The sequence below is a fragment of the Mytilus californianus genome, unplaced genomic scaffold (assembly GCF_021869535.1).
Source record: "Mytilus californianus isolate M0D057914Y unplaced genomic scaffold, xbMytCali1.0.p SCAF_41, whole genome shotgun sequence".
Classification (NCBI taxonomy): domain Eukaryota; kingdom Metazoa; phylum Mollusca; class Bivalvia; order Mytilida; family Mytilidae; genus Mytilus; species Mytilus californianus.
Window position 1 is genome coordinate 379,799 of NW_026262692.1, and position 23,252 is coordinate 403,050.

General features: G+C 30.2%; 1 protein-coding gene across 12 annotated transcripts in view; it reads right to left on the reverse strand.

Moving 5' to 3' along the window:
• LOC127699797 (myosin heavy chain, striated muscle-like) overlaps nucleotides 1–23,252 on the reverse strand; it is a 156,539-nt gene that overhangs the window by 105,193 nt on the left and 28,094 nt on the right. For 9 of the 12 annotated variants that reach the window (XM_052203150.1, XM_052203149.1, XM_052203144.1 and 6 more), the window contains exons 7-14: nucleotides 22,833–22,856; nucleotides 17,703–17,732; nucleotides 16,093–16,178; nucleotides 14,764–14,864; nucleotides 12,485–12,664; nucleotides 11,741–11,764; nucleotides 9,598–9,664; nucleotides 9,169–9,275 (exon numbers count right to left, since the gene is read on the reverse strand). In XM_052203150.1, the coding sequence (XP_052059110.1) occupies nucleotides 9,169–9,275; nucleotides 9,598–9,664; nucleotides 11,741–11,764; nucleotides 12,485–12,664; nucleotides 14,764–14,864; nucleotides 16,093–16,178; nucleotides 17,703–17,732; nucleotides 22,833–22,856 (619 nt within the window). Of the gene's footprint in view, nucleotides 1–9,168; nucleotides 9,276–9,597; nucleotides 9,665–11,740; nucleotides 11,765–12,484; nucleotides 12,665–14,763; nucleotides 14,865–16,092; nucleotides 16,179–17,702; nucleotides 17,733–20,345; nucleotides 20,429–22,832; nucleotides 22,857–23,252 lie in introns of those variants that run through there. The other 3 variants (XM_052203145.1, XM_052203153.1, XM_052203151.1) reach the window with 3 other exon arrangements.

Here is a 23,252-nt window from a genome sequence, read left to right on the forward strand (position 1 = left end):
GCATAAACATGAAATTCAACTATGAAAAATCCTTTAAACTTCCACTTGCACTTCATTGAGAAATGACATTTTAGCCTGTTGAGGGAACATCATAAATTCCTAAAATTGTTATTTTGTTGAATCACACTCAGTCTTTACTCTATCTAACATGAGAGCAGGGTGTTTGAAAGGTAGATAACTCTCAGACAAATAAGAATAAAAATAGTCAAAGGCTCAACAACTTCTTAAGTACCTAATACTTATAGTGATATAGTAACTTCTATCCATCGTTCCTGATAATAATATACCTCAAAAACTTTTACTGGCTGACTCTTAAAGGAACAAAAGAAAAAAAGAAAACTTCCAAGAAAATCTAAAGGACTATTTTTAACATGCAAAACTATTCGGATCATCAAAACTTTCCAATCTTGAGAACTTTGGCTCTGTCCATATAGTTCTAACATCTGAACCTTAACAGAGACCAAATCTTGTATGTGCTGGTGTACATCATTAGCATCAGTTAACTTCAGCTTCAAACATTGTGATCAAACTTGATAAATAATCATCTTGTTAATTGAAAAAATTCATAAAATTCTAGCTAAAAATCTTTTTAAAGTTGTAATATATCTGTAAACCCACTAAAAAAAACAACAAGAATGTGTCCATAGTGCACGGATGCCCCACTCACACTATCATTTTCTATGTTCAGTGGACCGTGGAATTTCGCATTAAAATTAGAAAGATCATATCATAGGGAACATGTGTACTAAGTTTCAAGTTGATTGGACTTCAACTTCATCAAAAACTACCTTAACCAAAAACTTTAACCTGAAGTGGGAAAGACAGACGAACGAACGAACAAACGGAAGCACAGACCGAAAAACTTACTACCCATAAATGGGGCATAAAAAATGAATCCACAGTAATTGAAAATGATTGCCAGTTTTCCTGCCAAATCCTCCATAATATCAAACAAGTAGCCAAGATATAGCCAAGGTCGTGAAAAGTCATACCAACATGTCTTACCTTCACCTTTACAGTCTCTGGTTTCATGACCTTGTCTGAACTAAAGAGGGTTCAAAACACATGACCTTTGGCTTCATGTCCTTGTTAGAAGTGAAGATCGTAATGTAGGTGTGATCTTGTCAGAACTTATTAAAATATAACATATAATGTGCATTGACTCCAGGTTTACCAAATTTTAATGTGAATGATGTTCCTCATCTAAAGGTGACAAGAGTGAATTGTTTGTTCTCCTGACCTTGTTAAAAGAGTGAATAACCTTTTGTATGTTGACCTTTCCTGAACTAAAGGTGTATACTTTTTGTTCTCTTGATCTTGTTAAAAGCTGTATATAACCTATGACATTTTGACCTTAAGTAAAACCAGTGACCTTGACATATAAAAATATTCTCACCTTTTCATTTATCATCAGAACACCCTGTAGTCTCTCATTATCTACAAATCTGCTCATCATGTAACTTTATGGTGTTGAATCACGTAACCTTGCAGTGCTGAATCATGTAACTTTGCAGTATTGAATCATGAAACTATGTAGTGTTGAATCATGAAACTATGTAGTGTTGAATTCACATGTAACTATAAAGTGTTGAATCAATGTTGTTTCATTTAACTATACGATGTTGAATCATGTAAATGTAGATTGTTTAATCATGTAACTAAATGATGTTGAATCGTGTTATAAATTGTAACCGTAAAAAAGTTAGCAGTAAATATCAAGTTCCCTTGAATGAAATCTGTCACTTTGAAAAGTTGTCGCTATACTAGCATTGTCATTTTACAGTTTTGATCAATGATCTTCAGCTGTAAGTAAGAGATATTCCAAACATAGTATCTCATTTTATAGATTATTGTCTCTAAAAATTTAGAGGTGAGATCCACATTAATTTCTGTTTTAACTCCAGGTTTCAGTCCAACTCAAATACAATAACTTTTTATCCATTTGCATGACATGAAATACATAACAAACATTTTTGCTTCTTTAAGAAGTTTTCAAAACAAATCCATCCATCAAAATTATATACACAAAATAACTTCTTTTTAGACTTGTAGTTTTGCAGGGTTGAAAACGTAAATTACTGACACAATACTTTCAATCACTTCAAAAATAGCCCAATACATAAATTTTTTCTTACTCAATGAAAATAAAAACAATGGTAGGAAAATAAAACTATTACATAACTTTAAGATAAGTTTTTGATTCACTGCGATCTTGAAAAGTTGACCACACGTAACAAAATAACTGAAATTGTTTCTCAAATTTGTAACTTTATCAATTTCAGTTGCCTTAATTAATGTAGTTTGAACAATTAAGATAAGATTTGAAATGTTAAATCGTTTTAGATTGTTTAACGGCTATTTCATAATAAATCTTTCTCCCATTATATTCGACAATATAAAAAAAAAATCTTTCTGTTAAAGTTTGTTTTCAGCTTTGTCTAAAATGTCAACTACACATGTCAAGTCTGAAAGCAGAATCCATGTAAAAATCTTAAATAAAATCAATTGAAACGCTTCTGGTGGTTTAGCAATTTAATTGACTTTAAAAAGTAAAATTTTAATAAAATACATACTTAAGTTGTCAAGTTTTTTTTGTTCCCTGCCCACCAAACAAAACAGTCTATATAGTTAAAAAAGCACCAATTTCTAAATATAAAAAAATCCCATCAACAAAGAATTGTGGGATACATTGTCAAACTATAATAATTCTCATAATAAACCAGAGCTCACGTCACTATATAAATACTTCCGTTACTATGAATATAATAAGAGAAATTCTTTAATTGAGAGTAATTATCTACAACCGTATAGAAACTGATGATTATTTTGTTTAAGACAACAAGGCTGATATTTCCAAACGTTAATTTGGCTCTCGTAATTATTGACTTTCTACGATAATTTGTTTCTGTTTCCTTCGTTATTTCACTTAAATGTCTCTTAAAATGCAAAGTCAACACTATGCTGAGCCAGTATTACGATAATTAACTAAAAAACATAAAGTCAACACTATACTGAGCCCTATTACGATAATTAACTATTTAAGGTGGTCATTATTTCATAAAAGTATTGAATTTTTCTGTTATTTTGTTACTTTTTTCTTCGTTTAAATAATTAAATATTTTCAAGTATTTGATCTATGTCATATGTCAATGCTGAAACAAATCTAAACATCGATACCAATCAGATTTATATCAGCATTTTGTCAAAAAGGGAATCAGTTTAAAAGGCATCCAAACAAAACAAAAATAATAGTTACAATACCATTTTATCAAAATGATTCATTGATTATATTTCGCTTAAAGACCAGAGGCATTGATTCCATGCGTATCAGTTTTTCCTTGTATTCCAGGCATCAAGGAGCATTAATGAGCATCAACAAGCATTAATGTGAATCTACTAGTTGCCAGCGAATATCTCATGTAAATTCCTCCTAAATTTTCATTCTTAAACTTTTATAACCACATTACATATAATCCAATTGAAATAAATTATCTGATGATATATTAATTATGTGTGTATCCAATATACAATGCCTTCAACAGAAATTTCAAAATTTGAATTTTTTCCAATCAAATTCCTACTTTTCGAACTTTTTTAGTCCTACGATCTATTCCAGGCTTTCAGTTATCCAGTGGGATCCTTACTCGTAGAAATATCAGATGTGTCCAAGTTCTTCCTAAACACATCTTTTATTTTCTTTCTGCCAGTGTTCATATCAACCAGGAATTCAATTTTCTCACTCAATAAAACTTTCTTATAAAGTACATTGCAAGAAATTCTCAATAAAGATTTAAAAAATTTCGTTAACTTTTAACAATTTTTTTGGCAGTTTAATCGCCTATGTTTACCAGAAGAATATCCTCCAGTTTACAAGAAAGACAAACATATCACTTCAAACCAAACCTTTCAATTTGTCACGATGTCTGTTTAAATACAAACCACTCAAACTTATCATTAGGACAAGACAATATTATTTCTTTGTTTTACAATTTCATATACAATGAGGGTGCCCACGTTAAGATTTCTAAAAATTTCATAACTTTTTATCTGCTGAGAGAATTTACAATTTTTAACATATTTTGGTTAGACGTGAGACATGAAGTTTGAGTCAACAAGACAGCAACCCAATGCCATAAAAGAATCACTACAAAAAGACATCAAGTTTTTTGGTACATTTTGATTAAACTATTGTGCATTCTATCATAAATTATATTTTGTTAGTACTTTTTCTCATCTTTTAAACAAAAATTAATTTTACTTTATTATGTTTTTCTTAAATTCAATTTAAAATGGTTTTCTAAAATTCAAATCTAAAATATTTTGAATTCTACTACAAATTTTATGTTTAGTTACTTCAGTACAATTTTCTCAGTTTATCATACAATTAACTTAGCAACCAAAGAATTTCTTGTTTCCTTGTAATAACAAACAATTTTTTTAGAATGGCCTTTTAAATTTGACACAATTGTAATTTCTGTATATATTTTTTAAAAAGTCTTGGTAGAATATTTATTAATTGATATGGTTCATTATTACTTAATGATCTGAAACACATCAAACAAGTAAAGGTTACTAGATTTACTTACATTTTTTTAATTAAATTTATGACTGAAAGGGTCAAGTTACATTTTTTTATAATTCTTTAAATTGTAATCTTTCTTATAAATGAAAGGGGTATAATTTTAAACATTTATTCTATAAATGCAAATCCCTTGCTATACATATAAATAAGAAAATGTGGTGTGATTTTTAATGGAGACAACTATCCACCAGAGTCAAAATGACGTGGATGTTAAATTGAATATTTATTAAAATATCTGACATATCTATATATATAATAATTTTGCTTTATATTTGAATCATAATATATCCCCCATAAGTATAAAAATAAGGAGATTTGGTATGATTGCCAATGAGACAACTATCCACCAAAGTTCAAATGAAGTGGATAGGCAACTGTACGGCCTTCAACAATGAGAAAAACCCATACCAAATAGTCGGCTACATAAGATTGATTGATTGATTGTTGTTTGCTTTACGCCACATTAGCACAGAAAGGCTATATCGCGGCAAGAGCTAATTTGAATATTATAACAATTTAAGGTATATTTTTAAAATCAGACAAAAGGTCTTTCAATAAACTAAAATTCTAGACTAAAGCAAATTGATTATTTACAAATAAAAATCAACACTAAGATAATGTGATAAAAATTAAAATCGTTTTAAATATAACAACATTTTTTTATATTTTATAATATATTCCAATTTCTTTTAAGCATGAAACAATATTTGTAAATGGAACATTATTAAATAAATCATACATATTATTGACATTGAAATGCTTCTTCCGAATATCAGCAAAGTCAATACAATGAATTAAAACATGTTTAATAGTATACTTGCAGTTGCAAGGTACACATTGTGGTTCATCTTCATTTTTTAAAAGATACTCGTGTGTTATTCTAGTATGACCAATACGACATCTAGAAATAACACACTGATCTTTTCTGCACATTAAATTATTAAAAGGTTTCGGCTACATAAGGTTTATTTTTGAAGCTTGACATCAGGATTGAGTCATTTAAATCACAGGAATTTGGGAATATCCAGTAAAATGGTCTGGAATTCAGGATTTAATTACATCCTAATGCAGGAACAGACACATTATTTTCTCAGAACTTTCGCATTTGTCAATTATGTTCTCGGGAATTCAAGATTAGACCCCCATCCCCATACCCACCTCGCTTCTCTCCTTTCATAAAAATTTGAACTCTTTGTCAATGATAAATCTTACTATTTCAAAATAGACAATTTAAAAGATCATTATATCTCTCTTCCATATCTTGATTACATAATGAAATCCTTGCCAATCATTGTTAATCCCTCTTTATTCCAAGACAAAAAGAGTTTCACTTTATCAAAGTTCTTTAACAAATCTGTATTGACACACAAGTGTCAAATTCTAAAACTTTTAACAAATCTTAAACAAAATGTAAAGTAGATTGTTTACTTTCAGTTTTAAAATGAAAGTAGCATGTTTACATAAAGATGTTCATTTCAAGAGATTTAGTGAGAATTTCTATCAATTAAAGATTAAAACAGACCTCCTGGGTTTGAATTCCAAATAAACAGTTTTAAACAGGGACTCAAATTAAATAAAGGAATTCAAAACCACAACTAGTATAAAGGAATGGTATATCCTACTTTATAATTAATGTCAAATTCATGAAAAATAATAAGACATCCAATAATTCAATCAAATACTATGGCTCAATGTTTGTATTGACAGACATTTGTATAAAGTATAAGCATATAAATTCAGATTGAAGGTAATGAAATTTTGATATTTTATTTTGATTTCATAGAAAATTTTATAATGAGATTCAAATTATGTACCAGTAACTCAATATATCTATACATTCATTTAATTTATTTATAACTCTTTTTTTGACCTTTATTTTAGTAATTTTATAACTGTTTTTTGGTTTTGGCATCAATATTGAAATCATGAACTTATTGTGTTGACTATTATAACCTGTGATTAACTTATGTATTGTTCACCATCATTTTCAGTGATCTAATAACATATTAGTCACTGACAAAAATGAGAAAATTAAAATTTGTTTACTCATTTTCAGTGATCTAATAACATCCACATACTGATCACTGACAAAAATGAGAAACTTAAATATTTCTTCACTTCCATATTTGGTGATGAACTTTCAAAATTAGGGGTGAACTTATACTTTGTTTACCTCCATAAATAGCCATTAACTTAACAATTTGATCCATATTTGGTGATGAACTTATAGTTTGTTCATTTCCATGAATTAAGTGATTAACTTCACATTTTATTAACTCCCATATTTGGTGATGAACTTAATTTTGTTCACTGATAGTGACGAACTGTTCCATGTCATTTTCAGTGATGTTCACTGCCTTATCACAGGATGCTCTCATATTTTATTCACTGCTATACATGCATATTCATTTTGTTAACTGATATAATTAGTCATGACTTTACATTCTGTGCACTCCCATATTCCCTGATGAACTTACATTTTGTGCACTTTCATAATCAGTGATAAACTTTCATTTTGTTCACTGTTATATTTATTGATGAACCTACATTTTGTTCACTGATATATTCAGTGATGAACTTACCATTTCGTTCATTGACATAATCATTGATGAACTAACACGATGTTCATTCAGTGATATCTTACATTTTGTTCAGTCATTTTAGTGATGAACTTACATTTTGTTCAATGTCATAATCAGTAATGAACTTACATTTTGTTCACTGTCATAATCAGTAATGAACTTACATTTTGTTCACTGTCATAATCAAAGATGAACTTACATTTTGTTCACTGTTATAATGAGTGTTGAATTTACGATTTGTTCACTGTCATAATCAGTGATGAACTTACATTTTGTTTGCTGCCATAATCAGTGATGAACTTACATTTTGTTCACTGCCATAAACAATGATGATTTTCATTTTGTTCACAGTTATAATCAGTAATGAACTTACATTTTGTTCACTGTTATTATCAGTAATGAACTTACATTTTGTTCACTATTATAATCAGTTATGAACTTACATTTTGTTCACTGCCATAATCAAAAATGAACTTACATTTTGTTCAGTGTCATAATTAGTGATGAACTTACATTTTGTTCACTGTTATAATGAGTGTTGAATTTACGATTTGTTCACTGTCATAGTAAGTGATGAACTTACAATTTGTTTGCTGCCATAATCAGTGACGAACTTACATTTTGTTGGCTGCCATAATCAGTGATGAACTTACCTTTTGTTCACTGTTATAATCAGTGATGAACTTACATTTTGTTGGCTGCCATAATCAGTGATGAACTTACATTTTGTTGGCTGCCATAATCAGTGATGAACTTACATTTTGTTTGCTGCCATAATCAGTGATGAACTTACATTTTGTTTGCTGCCATAATCAGTGATGAACTTACATTTTGTTCACTGTTATAATCAGTGATGAACTTACATTTTGTTCACTGTTATAATCAGTTTTAATGAAGCACTTTCTAGTAGCACTTATTTGTTCAGTTATGAAATTTACATCTTGTCTATAGACAGCTTACACTTTATAAATAATTACAGGACTTTGAGATCTATACAGATAAACATAAAAATATATATCTGTCACAAAACAGTATAGAAAGGGAAACTGATGTGTTGTTGTCATCTATTAACGACATATTAGAACAATTATTAACAATGCAATCTTTCTCCCACTTACAAAAGTGAGCAATCTAAATTTAAGGAAGACAAAAACTCGTAGTTTGGAAGTTTACAAAAGAGAAAGGAAGAAAATCTAGATATCAAACATGCAAATGAAAATAGCTAAATCATAAAAACAAAGGGACGTAATCTAGACATCAGTAAATATAGGTGTAATACCACCAAATCATAGTATGTCACATCCAGGTGAAATTACGAAAAAGGGTTGAAAAAAAATATTCCCTTGAATTTGACAGTTGTATGAAATTAATCCTACATTTCATTGCAGTAAAAAATTTCTGAGTCATAAACATATATCTTGGGTGTTTCAAAGTACCAGTCTTTTTTTATTTGGTGTTTCTATAAAATATTTTGGAAACTTGAGGTTACGTGGTTACTAAAGCTTGTAAACAGGTAAAAAAGGGTTGAAATTTGATTGGTTTACTTCCAGTGATGGTTATTATCTTATAATCAATGAAATGTTATGTGAAATTTTGTCTGTGGTACTGGACATGATAAAACTTTACTCATGCCAAGTATTTCCTTATTTGAACCAAAGATAAATTCTGCACAATTTTTTGAAAAGTGCCAATTTAACAAAGACTAAAAGGGAGAAAAACAATGGTGGTATTACTCCTATATATAGAATTACATACTGACAAAGGGAGACAAGTCATGCAAACAAATACAACTAATTTGACTATTACTTTACATAGAGCCAATAATATATAAATCATGCTAACAAATATGTCATTACTGGCTATTACATTTAATGCAGACAAAAGATGGAAGATAACTACAACATGCATAACATAACAGCCTTTTCCAACAGTACCTAAATGACAGAAAAAGGGAGATAATCTACTTTAAAACTGAATACAGTAAGGTAAAGGGAGACAACCTACCTTAGCTTTCTTCAATTCTTCCTCAAATTCATTCTTCATTGAGTCTACTTCAGCAGCATGAGCTTGAGTTATGGCTACAATCTGGGTCTCATGGAATTTCTCTATTTCTATAAAATAAACAATTATAACTCAGTACTCAGTTAACTCGATCTGTTTTAGATTGATTCTTGTAAGTACACCCAGCCTTTACAGAGATTCAAATAACCTACCCCTCTTAACCTCGTCTGTTTTGGTTTTATTCTTGTAAGTACACCCATCCATTATAGAGATTTAAATAACCTACCCCTCTTAACTTCTTCTGGTTTAGACTTATTTTTGTAAGTACAACAAGTCATTATAGAGATTTAAATAACCTACCCCTCTTAGCCTCGTCTGTTTTCGTTTTATTCTTGTAAGTACACCCATCCATTATAGATTTAAATAACCTACCCCTCTTAACTTCTTCTGTTTTGGATTTATTCTTGTCAACAACCTCCTGAAGTTCTTGTATCTTTTTCTGAAAACAAGAACATCAAATCTTGTTACTATAAATTTTTTTGATTGATTAATGACATCCTCAACAATGGAAATTCAACCAATGGTTTGACATTGTCTTTATTTTGGGGTTCAACCAAATCACCAACAATCAAATTAAAAACATTCTATCCTGTTACTTCAGATCCTTAGAGTGTTAGGACAGACCCCCATGGTGACCTCATGTTTTTTAGGTAATTGTTTTCCTGTTATCTGTTTCACTGATGTAGACTTGACATCTTAGTTATAAATGAATGCTAACCGGGAAACATTCTTCCTATACCACTACAAAATATACCTTACAAGTGAATGGATCAGCAACAAAAAAGCTGGTTTATCGTACAATTTTACACAATATCAGCGTGTAACATTAAGACCAGAATAATAGTTATAATACATTTACTTTATCCATTGCAATGCTGTAGTTTTCTTTAATACTACAAGAACATATGGATTCTTTCGTTTCTATTTACACTGGCATTTCAGTAAGTATTTCATTTTTTTTACCTCTCTTTTTGTCACTTGTGCTAGTGCAACTTGTATTTTTCTTGTTATACTATTTTTTTTTTATTTATTTTTTTTTAGAGGGTGGGGTTCTTTGTACATCTACATTACATTCAAAAAGATTAAATTAAACTGTGATGATCTACAACATGTAACAACAAAGTGACTTTTATCTACATCTCTTAATTTGTAAATTCTAACTTAGGTAACTAGGTGCAATCTACATCTATACCACATTTGTTCCGTCTATATACATGACACAGAATTACAATATCTTTCAGAAATGTTAAGGAAAGGTGGAGTAATATACAAATAGACAGACAAGACAGTCTGAGCAGAAGTCTGATTCTCAGACAGAGGCTTTGTTACCATGACAACCAGCTCTGCAACATTAGAAAATAAACTGAATTTTTAAGCAATCCCTTAAGAAAAGTAGTAGGACTTGTGACTACAGACTCACTGTAATTATGAACATAGTAAGTTAAAAATAAAAGAGGAGATTACAAGCATGACAAAAGTTTCAACGCGTTGCAGAGTTGATGTCGGAAAAATTAATCAGTGAAGCCTCAGTTTAAGACATCAGCATAAGCCATGCTTTACCTTAAAGAATCCTAATGAAGCAAAATAAATAAATGGAGGTAATACAGGCATGCAGTTTATATCAGATATGAAGCTTGTTATGGCGGTTTTTATTTATATTCTTCTCATATTTTAATATTTCCTTAATAAAAAACATGGCATCTTAGCAAATCTTCAGCTATGCATGTAAGCATTTTTAGTAAAAACACGATTAAAACTGTAGTCACTGCAACAGAGCCACAACAATAAAACAAAAGCAAAATGTACTTTTCAAAATTAATCACTTTATAATTAAACACATTCTGATAATTTAGACTCCATATTATATTCAAATGTTCATGGTCTCGGAACTTTTTCACTTAACAAATGGATCTTTCATAATTCTGTTTAATACTAACTATAAATAAAAGGTAAGATATTTATTGTTTTTATTTGTAATCCGTCAACTAATAAATCATAAAAATTTGTATAGTTGACTGAAAACGAATAAAACCGTGCATATTCCAATTCTATCTACAGATAGTATTGAACAGGCTTTTATGAACTGGAAGCATTTTTAAAAGCAAGATTGATCCTAATTTTCTTGGATTTGCTACAAGTTAGACGAACATTCAAATCTTGGTTATCTGGCAAGCTATGGATATCTATATATTTGGGTACTTGATAAAATTGCAGAACCTCTAAGTTAGGAGAATGTGTACTTCACTAACATTTAAGATAAGCTTTAGGTAAGGAATATTTGTACTCAACTAATGTCTTAAGATAAGCTTTAGGTTAGGAGAATTTATACTTAACTAATATCTTAAGATAAGCTTCAGGTTAGGAGAATTTGTACTTAACTAATGTCTTAAGATAAGCTTTAAGTTTGGAGAATCTGTACTTAACTAATGTCTTAAGATAAGCTTCTGGTAAGGAGAATCTGTACTTTACATAATGTTTTAGGGCAAGCTCTAGGTTAGGAGAATTTATACTTTACCTTTGCAGTAAGAGCCTCCATTGACTAGCATTAATGTAACAAATGTATAACATGTTAACATGAAATCATATCCTTCATACAATTTAATCAAAGTGCTTGTGAGCACTGAAGGGTAGAGATTGCAGTCATTTTTACAATGTGAACTTACAATATATCATTGTATTGCAATTAGCCAAATCATGTATTTTATATTTGAAAAGTCTTCCTTTATTCATAATCATTCATTTGAAGTTGACCTACCTTAATTTTCATAACAGATTCGATACACAATGAAAAAAAATCCACATTAAATAAAAGTTTACAAAATAGCTTTAAATACTGGCAATATTAAATGGATAAAATACTATTTTGTCACTTCAAAGGGAGACAATTCAAATTGTACAGTTTGACTGCAATTTCAAACTATTATTTTATTTTGTTTGGAAGAAAAATAATATTATAGGCAGTGACAGCAATTTTGAGTTATAGGACTATTATAAATGTGTATAAAAGGCAGAGAATGATTTTATATCAAAAGAGAGGCAATTACTTGGATACCAAAACTTAGAATGGAAGAGAGATAATAACTTTGATGGAAGGGAGACAATTAATATTGAATTTGAAACAATAAACTCAATATATAAAAGACCTAATAATTTTGTATTTAAGGGACAAAATAAATTTGTATTAAAAGGAGATAATAATTTTGTATTAAAAGGGAGATAATAATTATTGTATTAAAGGGGATATAACTTCAATACAAACCTGTGACTCTTGATATTGATCGGATATTTGATTAGCCTGAATGTCTTTCAACATATCATTTTGGGAGAGTTCGTTTTCTGCTCTATTCAGTTTTCTTTGTAAATCTTTCATGAAATCTTTTCGTTTGTCTAGGTCCTCTTTCATTACAGCATTTTCAATCTCTAATTCTGTCACATTTTTCTGTTAGTAGAGAAAAGCATGAAAAGAAAAGCAGCTACAGAGAAAGATTCAAATATTATGTCTGTTTATTCTATAATGGCAAAGGTCAAATTATAATGGCAAAGGTTAAATGATAAACTGTCAACTATGTCCTCTGGTAAGTAAGAACATTTCATTGACATATGGTCAAATGAACAGACTTATAGGACTAACAGAATTACGGCCCAGTATTTTATACCACAGAACTTTTTCTTTCAAAAGTTTCAATGAAAATTAATTGTATTCTTTTTTTTTTTGACAAATCTGGATTTTTTATTTTTATTTTTCTGTATGAAATATTGTAGTGAAACAATACAGTACTGTCAGTCTCAGTTATGAATCATTATTAAAAGTTAAGATCACCATTGAGCCTCATTAGACAGACACAGAAAGTTATTTTGACATATCCGAATTGAGTTTGAAACCTTTCAAAAAAATTCAAATATGTAAGAGGGTCGTAAAGGGAGGTTGTGCATGAAAGTATGGCAAACAAAATGGCCAATTATTTCACTATAAACGAAAGATATCTTCAAGATCCTTTTAACCAATTTGCACGAACCATAAAGAAAAATGAGCTTCAAGCATAAAAACTGTGAAATAAAAATAAAAAATATTTTGAACGAAAAATAACTCTTTACCACCCCAATGTAAAACAGTTGACTCAATTATTACATGTGTACTGACTGTTGCGTATATCTATTTAAAATTTCACTTTATTCTGTTTACAATTTGCCATTATAGAATATATAACATAATTTGTTAGTACAGCACAGAATATATTTCTATTCAAACAAAATTCAACCTGAAAAGAAAATCTACTGAATTAAAGCTTATATACTATTATATGTAAATATAAATGAAATATTTGTGCAAATTAATACAAGATAAAGAGTAAACACACAATTTGAAAATTCTAATTTCAGGCAGAAAGCTAAACAAGAAATCACACACCATGCTAAAAATTGGGCTTATTTTTTAAACATTGTTATTAAATTAAATGCAACATATGAAAACCTCAAGCAAAAAGAAAATAGCAGAAAAATGGCTTTGAAAAAAAACATGGGGGAGGGGGTATTGGGATTTTTATGATGGCCTTAAAACATTTATATAAATATATACTTTTTCTTTACATGAATATACATGTGTATATAAAGGATAGTCAGTGAAATATATGTATGCTGTGCTTTTAAAATAATACTTTACACTGGGAAAGCATGAATATTATGCTATGCTAGAATATTACTTATTTTACTGGATTTTTAAAGAACTATATTTATAACACTTAGCACATCACAATATGTGAAAATGTTTATATAAATAACTTGGAAATGCTTTGAATATATATAACAACACTATGAAAATTGGATGCCATAAAATTACAAAGACTAAAATAAAAAATATATCTATATTGGGTTGTGTGCCAAAGAATTATAGATTTGATAGGATGAAAGAATATTTTCTATCAGAGCCAGAAAATAGCATCTCTTAACCTGAAGTTCACCATGATTTGTAATCTGTCAATAATATCATTGCCATTTCAGGATGTGAGTAGTACAAATAATGGTATAATCAACTAAAATAGGAGTTTTCATTTTGCGAAAAAAAAAAATATCCTGTTGAAATTTTCACAATAATAAAAACATTGCAAAAAATTTAAGAATTTTATGTATTTTTTCATTCCGAGATATTCAAATATAACATGACAGTTTTAAAAATATATGTAAATTTTATGTTGATTAAGTTACAATAGACATGATATTGTTACAAGATCTCTCAATGTGAACTCCATTGACATTAAGGTTACTTTTGTAACATTGTATTCTCTCCAGATAAAATTGCTTCCTAGGCAAAATATTTTTATCAACCCTGATCACATTATTACAATGGCAACATAACATTTCTCCCAACAATACACTGTTACCTTGGCAACTCACCTCATACCAGCATATACACTGTCACTTTGGCAACTCACCTCATACCAGCATATACACTGTTACCTTGGCAACTCATTATTACCTAATACCAGGCTACTCTGTTACCTTGGCAACTCATTATTACCTAGTACCAGTCTACTCTGTTACCTTAGCAATCTCTGCTGCAGTTTTATACTTTTGTGTCTCCAGATTTTTATTCTCTAACATTTTCAATAAATCCTGGTATTTGGACTCTTTGTCTTCCAAATCTGAAAATAAAACATAAATTTGTCCAGTGCAATATTTATAGATTATCTATAGTTTTGAAAATGAGAGGGAGAAAGGCATAATCCGCAAAAGTATGCAGATGTTTCAATGAAATAAAAAAACAAAGCTTTTTTAGACAGAGCTTTGCACTTCACTTTAACTCAACCGTAAATTTCAAACTTTTTCAGACAGAACTCTGTCACTGTAAATTATTTGTTTTCCAAACAAAGCTTTGGCCTTCTCAAAAGCTTATTTGCAGATTTTTTTTTCAAACAGCTTTCTAAAGCTGAACTGTTAATTTTTAATGTTTTCCAGATAGAGCACTGACCATCTCAAAAGCTAAATTTTAAATTTATGAAGTTTTCAGAGAGACCAGGTCCTTTTTGATTTTTCTAAGTATAAATATCAATATCTTTTTACATCAGAGTCCTTTTAAGCTAAACTGTAAATAACATTTTTTTTCCAAGGCTTCATCATTTTCAAAAGCTTCCTGACTCACCTTACAATATGTTTTAGAGAAAGAGTGCTGGACTTTTCTAAAGCTTCCTGACTCAACTTACGATAGGTTTTAAAGACAGAGCGCTGGACTTCTCTAAAGCTTCCTGACTCAACTTACAATAGGTTTTAAATATAGAGCACTGGACTCATCTATAGCTTCCTGACTCAACTTACGATAGGTTTAAAGACAGAGCACTGGACTTCTTTAAAGCTTCCAGACTCAACTTACGATAGGTTTTAAAGACAGAGCGCTGGACTTCTCTAAAGCTTCCTGACTCAACTTACGATAGGTTTTAAAGACAGAGCGCTTGACTTTTCTAAAGCTTCTTGACTCAACTTACGATAGGTTTTAAAGACAGAGCGCTGGACTTTTCTAAAGCTTCCAGACTCAATTTATGATAGGTTTTTAAGACAGATCACTGGACTTTTCTAAAGCTTCTTGACTCAACTTACGATAGGTTTTAAAGACAGAGCGCTGGATTTTTCTAAAGCTTCCAGACTCAATTTACGAAAGGTTTTTAAGACAGAGCACTGGACTTCTCTAAAGCTTCCTGACTCAACTTACGATAGGTTTTAAAGACAGAGCGCTGGACTTCTCTAAAGCTTCCTGACTCAACTTACGATAGGTTTTAAAGACAGAGCGCTGGACTTCACTAAAGCTTCCAGACTCAACTAGCTGTAAGTTATAGAGTTTTTCAGACAGAATTCTGACTCTTAAGATTTTGGACTCACCTAATTGTAAGTTATGAAGTTTTTCAGACAGAGAAGCTAGATCTTCTTTTGCCTTCTCTAACGCTTTCTCTAACTTCTTCTTTCCCCTGTAATAATCATCATAATCAAATTACACAATGTTTACTAACAATCTAAATCAAACATAAATAAGCACAAATTTCTTAATTCATGTAGTTAAATCAATGTTATGTTCCTTACAATTTAAGAAAATAAATTTCCATTTTTGTAAGTCTTATCATCATGAAATTTGAACATAATAATAAAAATGTGTAGTAAATTAAATAAAAAAGTTAGAAATATGTTGTTTAGCAAAACACAGAACTTTCAAATTAACCCGCTCAAATACAGACAAGCACATTTATAATATAGTGTAGCATAAATATGTGTTAACGGATGATTTTAAACACAGATTAAAGAAGTATCATATTTCCATCGTTGAGAATCAGAATCATGTGCATTTGGATAGTAAAATTTGTTTTTTAAATTAAAAGACAACATCAAGTGATCTTTCGGAAAATCTAGAGCAACCCAAATTTTTCTTTGATGCATCTTTAAAGCAAAAATGGGGAATCCTAGGGCTATAATGGGGAATCCTAGGGCCATAAACTTCTAGTGTGGTGGGTCCTGTAATGGTTGAAAAAATGCAGATGTTCTTAGTTGTGTAGCGGTCCTCGAAGCTTTAATACAACATGTCATTCTATTTATAGCCATTGATGATGATGAAACCACTATGTCCACTTAAGTTTATGCACTAACATACATGTTTAAAGGAAAAAAAAGGCAGAATTTTTGTTTTTTAATCTATCATGGAAATGCCTGTATCTTATCCAGTCAACTAAAATGTCAACAACAGCCATTTCAGCTATAGACAAGGTTTAGGTGTTTTATTAAAACATTCCAGTTTATAGTCAATACAATATCTGGTATGTATGCATGTTATCATAATATTCAATTTATAAAAATCAGCAAGAAAATTCAAACATAACTAGAAAACTTCAAAGAGTAAATGGCTAAATTACTACCAAGAAAATAGGTGAAGCAATTGCTAATTTGATTGTCATTAAGCTCAGTAAAAATAGGTGATTCTTATAAAATGTTTAATAAAGATAAAAACTTATAAGTAATCACATCTAAAATTAATATTGTTAAAAAATATTTAGCTGGTAAAAATCGGAAAATGAAAAGACAGCAAAATGCTACACTATACATCATCATGACCTAAAAAGTCATCAATTAGCAATTAGGTAAAAATGGATTAAAACAAATATTAAATCATTTCACACATAACTAAAAGTTTCCTTTAAAGGGAGGTCAATCTCTGAACACCTACCACCAACCAAACCACTCATACAATAATGTAAACTTACACCTAAAAAATAGTCCTACACCTGAAATTATTATTCTTGGACAATAATAAATTTCTACATAACATTTAACAGGTGCAAATAAACTTGTATCATCATGTGTATCCCCAAAAAACTAAAACCAGCACCTCCATAGAATAAAAAAATTAAACAAATTAAAAAAATCAAAAAATCAGTCAAAATGAACAAAAAGATATTCAATAAGTGCTTTGCCTAAACCTGTAAAAACCAAAAATGTAAACCTACACTCTAAAGGATACCATTGGTATATGTACACTGAAATGTCAAAGTAAACTAAAGTCAGATATCAAATTCCTACAATCTTAGGATTTGTAAAAACCAAAATAGATTCACATTTTCCATGTACAATGGATATATTAAACACATATAAGAAAACTTCCCACAATCCAACTAAAAATCAGCAAAAAAATGATAAACATTTGTACAAGACACTAACAAATTTTCGTCAACAAAAAAATTAAGTATAAATGATTCTTTCATGTCTGCTGCTCACATGGTGTCTGAAAATATAGCTTGATAACAAAATATAACTGTATCAGTAATAAGATGTAAGTAATTAACAAATTAATTGATTCTTATGATTGAAGATTGTATCTAAACTTCTTTTACAGGAGGTATGGCTCAAACTATGCAGAGGCAATCCCCACTTTCAACATTAATCTAAATTTTGAGAAAATTTTTAAATGAAATTATAAAATCACCTTTATATAAAAATATGGAGATGTGGTATGATTGCTAATGAGACAACTATCCACCAGAGTTCAAATGACATGTATTTGAGCAATTATAATTTATAGGTCATTGTAAGGCCTTCAACAATGAGAAAAAACCACACTGTATACTCATCTATAAAAGTCCCGACACGAAAAAAGGTGAAAGAATTCAAACGAGAAAACTACTGGCTTATTCATAACAATACAATTTATAATTTTGATTTTTCAACTACCCATACTGTTTTGTGTGTTTTCTCAGTGAGACAGCAACCCCATGGGAAATATAACCTTAAGATATTTAGATGGCAACATTCAGTCTTCAACAATAGACAGATGTTTAAATTAAATTTGTAAAGAACAAATGATTATGACCAATTTAGGCCTCAAGTTGCAACAATTAAAATAATTTCATATGAAGCTATATGTACCTCTGCATAAGATACCATTCTGTAAACATGTCTTTAAAACCAACCCAAAAAATGGATAGACCATTCGAAACAGCCTTAACCTTTCCCTTTGCTTAATGATATAGAAAAACTAAGAGAGTTAGAATTAGCTATAATTGGGGAATATCAACCATTCCGATTTCATCCTCGTAAAAATAAGGAGATGTGGTGGTATGATTGGAAATGAGACAACTGTCCAAACTAGATATCATTGAGATGGGAGCCATCTCTGTGGGCCCCGCTGTGAATAACGTGTGGTAAAAAATTGGTATCTTTACCATAGGACATGGGGTTGTCAACTGAAACCATAGTTTTTTACCTTGACCTTTGACCTAGGAAGTTGTACATAAATTATGACACACTCTCTGGTGTTGGTTTATATACATGTCAAGTATAAACTTTGAAATCATAACGGTTCTCAAGATATAGAGCAGACATGATCTTTACCATAGAACATGGGGTTGTCAACTGAAACCAATTTTTTTTACCTTGACCTTTGACCTAGGAAGTTGTACATAAATTATGACACACTTTCTGGTGTTGGTTTATATACATGTCAAGTATAAACTTTGAAATCATAACAGTTCTCAAGATATAGAGCGGACACCATCTTTACCATAGAACAGCGGGTTGTCAACTGAAACCAAATGTTTTGACCTTGACCTTTGACCTAGGAAGTTGTACATAAATTATGACACACTCTCTGGTGTTGGTTTATATACATGTCAAGTATTAACTTTGAAATCATAACAGTTCTCAAGATATAGAGCGGACACAATCTATACCATAAGACATGGGGATGTCAACTGAAACCAAATTTTTTGTACCTTGACCTTTGACCTAGGAAGTTGTACATACATTGTGACACACCCTCTGTTGTTGGTTAATATACATGTCAAGTATAAACTTTGAAATCATAACAGTTCTCTAGATATAGAGCGGACACAATTTGTTACGGACGGACTGACAGAAAGACGAACAGACAGACGGACAGACTGATCACTATAGGGCGTCCGCCTTCGGCGGGGCCCTAATTAAATTATCACAAAAGACAAAAGTAGTCAATGAAATTTGTCAGTAAGTGCTACACTTTTTTGTGAAGGTAGAAATAAGTAGAACTAACTTGAGGTTCTAGTTGTTATTTTATGATTTTTTCAAAGTGATTCATTAATTGTTGGCGTTTAACGCCACTTTCAGTACTATTGGCTTTATCACAACAGCCAGTTTTGATTGGTGGAGGAAGCTGCTTGAGTGCCAGGAGAGAACCACTGCCCTTCTGCAGGAAAACTGGGAACTCTAGTCAATTAAGATTGGAAATGAATGCATCTGCCATGTGCAGGGTTTGAACTCAAAACCTCAGTGTTGACAGGCTAGTGATACAGCGGACCAATTACTTAAATCACACAGCCACCAAGGCCCCCTTAAAAGTTATCATAAATGCAGAATAAAATTAAATTAAATTAAATTAAAACTGAACTTTCATATTCTTTTTTAGTAGGACTGATTTAGATAGGTTAAATTTGGAGATAAAAAATCAAAATGTGTCTTTACATCTGGTAAAAGAAGTCTAAACCTGTGTAAGCCTAGGTTATAATGATGGTGAAGATCTCTGTAAGGAAAATTATTGAAAACTATAGTAAAATGTGTTGTATATATTCAAGCATGTGAGTTGTACATGCAACAAAAACGTTTCTGTGAACCAGACTTACTCATTCATAAAACTTAAACTTCTCCTAAAAAGTATAACATTCATTCATAAAGCTTAAACTTCTTCTAATATAAGTAAAATATTCATATACCATAGCATTTATATCTTTGCAAACATTTGTATGAAAATACATGTATACTACAGCTCATCATTTTTTGCCATTTCAGCCATCAATGGCTGATACAACTTTGAGATGTACCACCTTAAAAAGTGGACTTGCCATTTCACTTGACCATAGCAAAAAAAACTTTGAGATGTCCCACCTTAAAAAGTGGACTTTTTTTACATTTCACCTGTCCATGGCGAACAAAACTTTGAGATGTTCCACCTTAAAAAGTGGAATTGACATCTCACTCTTCCATGGCAGAAAAAACTTTGAGATGTACCGCCTTAAAAAGTTGACTTGCCATTTCACTCTTCCATTTCTTACATACTTTGAGATGTCCCACTTTTAAAAGTAGGTTTGCCATTTCTTTTTTTAATTGTAAGACTTGATAACACAAAAATTAAAAAAAATAAGAAAAGCTTTATTTATCATAAACTATTTTTACTGAATGTTATGTGAAATCTGAGTGGACATGAGTTGGCTTTCCACAGCTCTCCACGGAGGACAGTTGAAGAAAGCTAAATCCTCCTGAGCTGTAATATAATTCTACAAGGAGGAAGTCCTGATTAATTTGACCTCAGAATAATATATTGAAGATCATCCCACTTTTATGTAAAAATATGAGATAAAGATATACATTAAGGATGAACTTAGGTCAGGTTTAGGAATTTGTGTCAGATGTTCAGACTCCTTGGGTTTTTTCCTACGATACAGGGTAAAATATTTTTTCGCATAACACCCATTTTTCTTTTCATATAAGACTTCAATAGCTCATAAAAGGTCATTTACCAAAATTTAAGCAGATTTTTTATTTCTTTTCTTTCGATTTGAGACCAAAATAATACCAACGCAAATATAAGGTAAAAGTCCAAGTCAGCCTTTTCCCGCCATTATTAAAAATATAAATATCTTGAAAAAGAGCTCCATAACCTATCAATATTTTTAGCTTATTTTTTTCCTTATCTAATGCTCTTCTGAATTATAATATCAATTTTAAATTCTACATTTTTTTAATTTCACCAAAGTACATCCTTAAGTGTGTTTATATGCAATAAATCTTGTTCATTCCCATAGCCTAAACCAATATATTGAAAGAAAAGAAATCTACTATATATGTAAACCCAAATATCATTTTGGAACATGATTACCCGAAATGCAATATACAAAACGAAATATAAAAAATCAAATTAAAAGCAACAGCGTTAAATAAAATCAAGCTAGTCTAGGTTATGCCTAATAAATTCCAATCATGCAATATTTTCTAATCTCTGCCTAAGTAATATATGCAAATTATGTCCCAACATGCAATTCCAATCTATTTTTATTCTAAATGATATGCAATTTAATTTCCCATCATGCAATATTTTCTAATCTCTGCCTAAGTAATATGCAAATAAGTTCCCATCATGCAATTCCAATCTATTCTTTGTCTAAATAATATGCAAATTATTTCCCATCATGCAATATTATAATCCTGTTTGCGATGATACTTACTCTTTTAACCTTGAAAATTTATAAAAAGTAAATAAGCTTAATATGATATCAAAATACATAACTATAAAGTAATCTTACTATTGAGGGTCACCACAGGGGTACGAATGACCTCTATCAACAAGCGTCAAATGTACGCATCTTGCTAGAACATGTATTGTGAATTCATTATTTTCATGGGTACAAATTTTCATGGATATTTGATATCTTGGTTTTGCAAATGTCTGCATTCAAGCCTATAGAACTTTTTTTACTTTGTTGAACATTTAAATTCAACTATTCTCATGAATTCCACGAAAAGTCGGTATCCTACAAATAATAATGAATCTACAGTAATTAACATACTTGTATAAATATGCCTTTATTAAAGCTCTTTGATTTTACCTCACAATTACCAGTACAATTGTAATTTCATATCAAAAAGCTCTATGAATAAAATTCTTTCAAAGTGCACTGAAGGAAGCCATTGTCGGAGATGAAGTAAAGCTGTGAAAAGCCCAAAAATGTACAAAAGAATAATCCAAAGAAATAATAATAGTTGAAGATATATGAAGAATTTTTAATTAACATACTTCTCCAATTTGCTGAAAAATAAGTTAGAACTATTCATAAAAGGCAACCTGAAATACATGGGAATTATAATCCTAAAAGGACTCACAAAAACTGTAGCATTTGTCAATGATTAGTTTTATACATAATAACCGTAGTGTATTTTTCAAATAGGAAAATGAGTGTTAAAGCAATGGTGAAATAAGTCATATCAGGTGCAAGGGTGAATTAAGGTCAAACCATCACATGACTAACTCAGCTACTGATGTGACAGATCTTGTTAAGTCATGTGACTGCATCAGGAGACAAAGTGAATCAAGGTCACACCATCACACGACTTACTTTGCATCTACAAATGCTAATGCTCTATAAGTGAGAAAAAATAGCTTATATCAACATCTTGAATTTGTCCATAAATAAGATCAATGAGTATTGTTCAAAAAATGAAACATTGATCAAATAAAGGCAATTTAAAATGTACATTGCATTTTAGACATACGTTGTAACAGTATAAAAATATAATTATCTGCAAGTCTGGATAGTAACCAAATATTTAAGAATATTCGATACTGATCCGGTACCAGTTACTGTCAGAACTTAGTAGTTTTCTCAAATATGTTTTTACAGGAACTCCTGTTAAAACTATTCTTTTAAAATAAAAATTGCTACCAAAAGTTAGGTTAAACGCCATACACTCAAATCTTAAATCATCTTATAAACGACAAAAATTAGTATACAAGCGTGCTGATTTTGCCATGAAAT